Genomic DNA, 8,858 nt, shown 5'->3' with positions numbered 1-8,858 from the left:
CCCCGCACTGGCACCTGGCTCCTCTGGGGCACGCCCCCACCAGTGCCATGGCATCCGACTGCTTCGTGCTCCCATGGCCTATACCTCAGTGGTGCAGTGGCCAAGCTGCCTCTCCAGGCGCCCTTGCCGCGGGCACGAGCTCAGCCCAGAGTGATGCTGGGTACTATGACGTTTGCTCTAACGGTCTCTCGAGAGGACGACGCCACGCTAAGCCACACCCACTAGGCCCCACCCCGCCGGGTAAGGGCACTCCGTACCAGGGATTCCACTCTGTTTATCTTTCCCTCCTGGGATGATTGCTCTCGGGCTCCCTTCATAGGATGATGGTGGAACAGAGGCCTTTGTGTGCCAATTTTACCCATTAATTTCAAGAACACAATTCGCTCTTGCCCATCTAAAACAGTTAGTGATTATTCCTTTATGGAGAATTACATCTTGGTCCCAGCCCTGTCCTCTAGGCACCTTAATTTCCATAATTAACTTCTTATTTATTTATTTATTTTTAATTAATTTTATTTTTATATTTTTTATTAGTTCCTGCTTTACAACAAAGTGAGTCAGTTATACATATACATCTGTTCCCATATCCCTTCCCTCTAGCGTCTCCCTCCCTCCCACTCTCCCTATCCCACCTCTCCAGGAGGTCACAAAGCACCCAGCTGATCTCCCTGTGCTATGCGGCTGCTTCCCACTAGCTATCTACCTTACGTTTGGTAGTGTATGTATGTCCATGCCTCTCTCTCGCTTTGTCACAGCTTACCCTTCCTCCTCCCCATATCCTCAAGTCCCTTCTCAAGTAGATCTGTGTCTTTATTCCTGTTTTACCCCTAGGTTCTTCATGACATTTTTTTCCTTAAATTCCATATATACGTGTTAGCATACGGTATTTGTCTTTCTCTTTCTGACTTACTTCACTCTGTAGGACAGACTCTAGGTCTATCCACCTCATTACAAACAGCTCCGTTCCGTTTCTTTGTATGGCTGAGTAATATTCCATTGTATATATGTGCCACATCTTCTTTATCCATTCATCCGATGATGGACACTTAGGTTGTTTCCAGCTCCGGGCTATTGTGAATAGAGCTGCAATGAACGTTTTGGTACATGTCTCTTTTTGAATTATGGTTTTCTCAGGGTATATGCCTAGTAGTGGGATTGCTGGGTCATATGGTAGTTCTGTGTTTAGTTTTTTAAGGAACCTCCATACTGTTCTCCATCTTTAATGTTACACCATCTTTAATGTGTGGCTCTCTTCCCCAGCTTGCAAGATGGCTGCTGGCACTCCAGCCACCATAACCACATTCCAGATTGAATATGGAGGAAAAGGAAGAGCAAATGCAGCATACCAAATGAGTCGGCTTCCCTTAAAGAGCTTCCCCAGAGGCCCCCACCCAATGACTTCCAAATATATCTCACTGGACTCAGTTATGTCATATAACTACTGTTACCTGCATGGAAGACTGGGAAATAGAGCTTTTAAACTGAGACCATTCCAAAATTAAAACAGAGTTCTATGAGTAAAGAAAAAGGAGAGAGGGGATATCCGTTGACAAAGAGCAGCCTATAACAAAAGTCCTGAGATGAATGACAAAGGAGAAGAGCCAAGTCACAAAAATATACAGACGAACATTGTCCTGTGCTGAGTTCTTCCAATGCAAATCAGAAGATTTCAACATGTTTCCAGTAAAGTCCAATAAAAACAATAGCAAGAAAGACCTATATTCCTGGATATCTTGGCAAAACGCTCTAATTCTATTTTTTAAATCCTAAAAGTATCCAAGCAATCAAACCTTAAAAAAAGATTACCTAGAAAGAATATAAATTGAGGCTATCCTCAAACTTATCCACGATCTCCAAAAGTATAGAATCACAAAATAATATCTCAAGAGTCTTGGGGCAAAAGTTATTACACAAAAATAATAGTCACAGTCCAAAAACTATTTATAGAAGTGAGAGAAATATACCCCCCAGAAATCAAAAAACTCAGAAAATAGCCACTTAAAAACTTGCTTAAACATATGTTTTCCTTCCAAATCTATGAATAGGAAACTCATTCTGTTCATGTTTAAGAATAAATATATTCTGGATAGACCTAGATGAAGTAAGTCAGACAGCGAAAGACAAATATGATATCACTTGTATATGGAATCTACACAAGAAATTGAATTCTTGTGTTTAAAATAACATAAAAGCTCTCAATGGCCAACATTGGGTTAATTTGAGGATCAAATAGAATCACAACTGTAATTGATTATATCACACTGAGTAAATAAAAATCTACTAGGACACAGTGATTTCTCTCCTCCCAAAAGAAGAGAGAAGAAAAAAAGGGAAAGCTCTTTTTCACAGAAGAATGGCAGCTAATAAACGTGGAAAGAATTAGATCATTGGAAAGTCACAGATTTGCAGTCCCCGGTGGATAACGGATTCTGAGAAGGAAACAGTGGAGGATAAAACAACTAAGTGACAGGTTATTGGGAAACAGGAATTTGTCCCTATTATTAATTGTGAAGACCAACTGTAGCTTTTGTTGCAGACATCTGAAGATCACCAGCTTAATCAGCAAGTCATCATAACTAAAATTAAAAGACATATTACAACCACATCAAATATGATAGAGTTACTATCTATAATAATAAAGACTTCATACAAATTGGAAAAAGAAGCACCAAGACCTGGCCTGGGGAGGAGGTGTTGGTAAAATACAGGTATAGAGGATTTACAGAAACAGCCTGACTGTCCCTTTGTCCCTTCACTGGAAGTGGATAGGATGGCACCTGCCTGAGTGTCAGAACCCCAGCATCAGACACTTCATAATCTGCGGTATTTTTCCCATGAGGTACGCAGAGGGACCCAGGACCCCAGGCCACTTTCCTTTTGCCTGCTCTTCCTAGCCTGCAGCTTCCTGTCCTCGGCTGGAAGAAGTGGAAGGGCAAAGGGAAAAGACTTGTGCCAACCGAGCCTGTTATTTTTCATCCAGAAAAAACATCTTTCCCAGAAGTCACCCTCAGAGGAGTCACCCTGGTCACAACTACCTGCAGAGAGACAGCCTCCAGCACCCCTCTTTCCTTGACAAAAGAGCACAAATAAAATGGATAAATCATAGTACTTGGTACTGAATATTTGGAGATTGGCACCTCACAGACCGTTGGTATATGGCATATGCTGTTACAACTTTTCTGAAAAGCAACTCTTCAGTGCGTTTCAGGAAACCTCAATGTACCTCTAGGTTCATCAGTTCTGCTTTGGGGAATCATTTCTATGGAAATAATGTGAAATGCAACGAATGGTTTATGTACATTGATATTCAGGTTGAGAGACTGTCATTTTGAAATCCACTATTAAAACATTTACAGGGTAAAATTTTAACAACAAAGACACATAAATAAGCAAACTTAGACTCTCCCAACTCTCCCCCATTATTCCATTATCCTTGTACTTTACTCTCTGATAACAGAAGGTGGAGTTTCTGAACCTTTCTTTCTGCCATGCTATTCACTCAAATGGATCTATTGTGGTTCCTTTCAATTTCCTGATTACTAGCTCTGACTCCTTCTCACCTCTTCTCTCCACTTTAGGGAAGCTATCAGAATGTAGAGGGCAACATTACAACTGTAGGACTAAGCACAGGTCTTCTCTGGTTGATTTCTCTAGATTTTTGTCTTGAAATAATTATAGATTCATGGAAGATGCAGAGAGTACAGAGAACTTTGTGTGCTCTTTACCTACTTCCCCAATGGGAACTATCCTACAATAGCAAAACAAGGAAACTGACATTGGTACAATCTACAGAGCTTATTCAGATGTCATCAGTTTTACAATGCACTCGTGTGTGTGAAGGTCCGTGTAATTTTATCACATGTATGGATTCGTGTAACTACCACCATGATCACAATATGGAGCTGTCTCATCACCACTAAGATCCCATGTATTGTTCTTTTATAGTCACATCCATTTCCCTGTCATCCTCCCCATCCATAAAAGCTGGCAACCACTAATCTGTTCCCCACTTCTATAATTTTGTTATTTCAAAAATGTTACATAAATGACATCATACATAATGTAACACTCTGAGATTGGTTTTTCCCACTGAGCCAAATTCCCTTGAGATTCATCCACGTTGTTACATGCATTCCTTTTTATTGTTGCATAGTATTTCTGGGTATGGATGTGCCACAGTTGGTTTAGTTATCCACCTGCTGAACAACATTTGTGTTGCTTCCAGTTTTCAGCTATTACAAATAAAGTTGCTATGAACATTCACATACAGGATTTTGTGTGGACATTGGTTTTTGTTTCTCTGGGATAAATGCACGAGTGTAATTGCTGGGTCATATGATAATTAGTTTTAAAAGAAACTGACACACTCCTTTCCACATGGCTGTATTACTATAGGTTCCACCATAAACATATAGTGATCCAAACTCTCTGCATCTTCACCAGCATTTGCCGTTGTCAATATTCTATTTTATTTTAGCCATTCTGATATGTGCATATCATTATGGTTTTAATTGCTTTTTCCTTAGTGGCTAATGATATTGAACATTTTTTTCATGTTTTAATTTTCCATTATTATATCTTGTTTTGTGAAATGTCTGTTCATGACTTTTATCTATTTTCTATTGGGTTTTTAAAAAGTTACCATACAGTTTTATCCGTTTGTTAGTATTCTAGTTATGAATCCTTGGGCAGTTATATAGCTTGCAAATTATCTTCCAGTGATTGGTTATTAAAAGTATATAATTAGTGGGACTTCCCTAGTGGCACAGTGGTTAAGAATCTGCCTGCCAATGCAGGGGACACGGGTTCAAGCCCTGGTCTGGGAAGATCCCACATGCCACAGAGCAACTAAGTCCATGAGCCACAACTAATGAGCCTGCACTCTAGAGCCAGCAAGCCACAACTACGGAAGCCTGCACGCCTAGAGCCCATGCTCTGCCACAAGAGAAGCCACTGCAATGAGAAGCCCGCGCACCACAACCAAGAGTAGCCCCTGCTCGCCACAACTAGACAAAAACCACATGCAGCAACAAAGACCCAACACAGCCAGAAATAATAAATAAATAAATTTATTTTTCAAAAAGTATCTAATTAGGGAAGGCCTTTGGTTATGGTGGAGCTAAGGCCTATGAAAATATTTTCCTTCATAAAAGCCATGAGAACACTCACAAATATTCTAAATCAACTTTTTGAGAACTCTGGAAATTAACCAGAACACATAAACAACTCTTACAACTTGATGATAAAAAGACAATAACCCACTTAAAAAATGGTTAAGTGATTTGAATAGTTATTTCTCTGAAGACTACATAAAAATGGCCAATAAGTACATGAAATGATCCTCAACATTCCTAGTCATTTAGATGATTCAAATCACAACCACAATGAAATTGCAGTAAACACACCCAGTAAAATGGCTACATTTTTTTTTAAAAGACAGTAACACATATTAGTGAGGATGTGATGAAACTGGAATCTTCATACACCAGTGGTGGGAATGTAAAATGGTGCAGCCACTTGGGAAAAAAGTCTGGCAATTCCTCAGAAGCCTAAACATAAAGTTACCATATAACACAGCAATTCCATTCCTAGGTATATACACAAAAACTTTTTTTTGAAGCATAGTTGATTTATAATGTTTCAGGTGTACAGTAGAGTGATTTAGTTTTATATATATATATATATATATATATATATATATATATATATAACGTTTACAGTTATATATGTATAAAACTTTTTCAGATTCTTTTCCATTATAGGTTATTACAACTATATTCAACTATATTGAATATAGTTCCCTGTGCTATACAGTAGGTCTTTGTTGGTTATCTAGTTTACATATAGTAGCTTACAAAAACTTGTACATGAATATTCACAGCAGCATTATTCACAATAACTAAAAAGTGAAAACAACACAAATGTCCACCAACTGATGACTGGATAAACAAAATGTGGTGTATCTCTACAGTGGAATATTATTAGCCATACAAGGAACAAAGCACAGACATATCTACAACATGAATGAACCTTGAAAAGTTATGCTAAGAGAAAGAAGGCAGACAAAAAAGGACACATATTTGTATGAGTCCATTTATATGAAATGTCCAGAGTAGGCAAATTGATAGAGACAGAAAGTAGATTAGTAGTTACCATGAGCTGGGGGAAAGGAAGATTGAGGAGTGACCTTTAATGGGTATGAGGTTTCCTTCTGAGGTGGTGAAATATTCTGGAATTAGTGGTGGTGTTTGTACAACTTTGTGAATATAATAAAAACCACTCAATTGTACAGTTATTTTTTATTTTACTTTAACATTCACTTAATCAAACTAAAGGAAACACATATATTAAGAGAGTTTCACTAAGAGTAGTAGAGTAGGTAGGCTCAGAGTTTCTCTTTAAAGTCAATAGCTCTTTGTCTTCACAGAAATGATGGGCAGGGCGGGGGGTGGTGTCGATGGATCCTAAACCAGCAGGACAGGTTGCCATGTTAACAGCCCAAATGAATTCTCGAGGAGTTTGGGGGGCTTCAAAATTTGTCCTCTTCATATGCTCATGTAAACAGTCTCAAGTATTATGAGCTACAGTTCAACAAAGCCTCTGACAGAATTGGTTACCAGAGATGGGCAAGCCTGGTTGGTCCCACAGAAGGAGCTGGCATCTGGACCAAGCTGGTCGTCCCTGACCCCAGGAAAGAGCTGCTCAGTTCTCTGAGCTGCTTTACAGGGGCAAACGCCCTGGCAAACTCTCCCCTCGGTGGAGGTACAGGAAGTTACAGGCCACATATATGGGGAAAACCACGTCTTGGTTTTCCAGGTTCATTACCTCTAGCTCTCGATTCTGTCTCAGGGAAAGCATCTGGTATTCTGTGTCCTTCCTGAAAACGGCTCTCCCATCCCTGTCCAAGGAGAACAGGCGCAGGCGGAACGCGACCTTTCTCCTCCCGAGGAGACTGACCCCGAAGCTGCTGTACTTTTTCCGTGCGCTGCACCGGCAAATGATGCGCTGGTTGGCGTAGCGCAGCACCAGGTCCCAGAAGAAGTTGAAGCCTTCCCACCGCCAGCTGCACAGCTCGTCCCTGTGGAGCTGGCTCCCGCACCGCATGCTTCTCCCCTGGGGGTCGGACACGTAGACGCCCATGGGCCGGACAGTTCTGGTCTGCTCAGCCCGGAGGGGGCCAAGGCAATGCTCACTGTACAAGGGACACAACCAAGAGGGAGGGATCAGCGCATCCTGGTGGATGACGTGTGCTGACATCGGGTCGCACATTATGTAGGCAAGCCGCAGCTGCTGGAACACTGGCACGAAGGCTCTGCCCTGCTCGGTCTCCAGGAAAGGGGTGCCCTCCGAATCCCTCCTGGACCTGGCAAACCATGAGTTGGTGTCAGGCAATAGGGCACTGCGCGGGCCCCTCCATGTCGGCTGCAGCTGCAAGAACATCCACATTTTCAGCACGATGTACACGTTCATCTCCACCCCCATCACAAAGAGCCGTGAAGAGGCAACGACCTCTTTCATCAGATCCAGGCGGACTTCTCGCAATAGCCCCTCACTACACAGGGTCGTCATGTTGTCCAGCAGCCACTGAAGACACACGGTCCTGATGGTCGGGAGTCCGTAGCTTTCAGCAGAGTAGTAGTAGCTGCACACGGTCTGGGCACTGACCGTCTCCTTCATGACCTCCCCGCACCGCTGAATCGCCTGGTCCAGCTGCAGCATGCTGGCTGTGGCCAGGATGGCGACGACTCGACCGGGTGGGATGAGAATGGAGCCTCGGTACAGGGAACCGAAAGCCTCGTGCAGTGCCTCGCCATCAATGTTCTCGTCAGGCATCTGCAACTCTATAGTGTCCATGTTTGTCTCCCGCCAAGCGCCACTGAACATGCTAGCAAAGAACCCTGACTGGCACAAGTAGACCCTATGCAAGTTCCACTCCTCCCCCAGTGCGCAGATCCGCACGTCGCTCCCTTCTCCTCTCAGGAAGAGGGCCTCATAAATGGACCCTGAATGATCTTTAGCACGTTTCCGGCGGGGCTCTTTTGTGAGCGGCCCCCCTGGGCCTGTCTTCCGCTTGCGGCTCCTCTGACGGGCGGCGGGTCTGGCCTTTTCACTCTCCTTCCCTTCCTCTCTCTCTGCCGCTACTGCCTCCTCGGCCTCCTCCATCCCCGCACTGGCACCTGGCTCCTCTGGGGCACGCCCCCACCAGTGCCATGGCATCCGACTGCTTCGTGCTCCCATGGCCTATACCTCAGTGGTGCAGTGGCCAAGCTGCCTCTCCAGGCGCCCTTGCCGCGGGCACGAGCTCAGCCCAGAGTGATGCTGGGTACTATGACGTTTGCTCTAACGGTCTCTCGAGAGGACGACGCCACGCTAAGCCACACCCACTAGGCCCCACCCCGCCGGGTAAGGGCACTCCGTACCAGGGATTCCACTCTGTTTATCTTTCCCTCCTGGGATGATTGCTCTCGGGCTCCCTTCATAGGATGATGGTGGAACAGAGGCCTTTGTGTGCCAATTTTACCCATTAATTTCAAGAACACAATTCGCTCTTGCCCATCTAAAACAGTTAGTGATTATTCCTTTATGGAGAATTACATCTTGGTCCCAGCCCTGTCCTCTAGGCACCTTAATTTCCATAATTAACTTCTTATTTATTTATTTATTTTTAATTAATTTTATTTTTATATTTTTTATTAGTTCCTGCTTTACAACAAAGTGAGTCAGTTATACATATACATCTGTTCCCATATTCCTTCCCTCTAGCGTCTCCCTCCCTCCCACTCTCCCTATCCCACCTCTCCAGGAGGTCACAAAGCACCCAGCTGATCTCCCTGTGCTATGCGGCTGCTTCCCACTAG

General features: G+C 43.3%; 1 protein-coding gene across 1 annotated transcript; it reads right to left on the bottom strand.

Annotated features, from left to right (window-relative positions):
* Positions 1-6,720: 6,720 nt before the first annotated feature.
* On the bottom strand, positions 6,721-8,163 carry LOC132495743 (germ cell-less protein-like 1). Its single transcript, XM_060107690.1, has one exon. It carries the CDS (start codon positions 8,161-8,163, stop codon positions 6,721-6,723), a length of 1,443 nt encoding a protein of 480 aa, XP_059963673.1.
* Between the last annotated feature and the right edge of the window lie 695 nt (positions 8,164-8,858).

This window comes from Mesoplodon densirostris, chromosome 9, assembly GCF_025265405.1.
Source record: "Mesoplodon densirostris isolate mMesDen1 chromosome 9, mMesDen1 primary haplotype, whole genome shotgun sequence".
Lineage (NCBI taxonomy): Eukaryota > Metazoa > Chordata > Mammalia > Artiodactyla > Ziphiidae > Mesoplodon > Mesoplodon densirostris.
The sequence above is the reverse complement of the archived record's forward strand: the minus strand, read 5'-3'. Positions and strand labels throughout refer to the sequence as shown.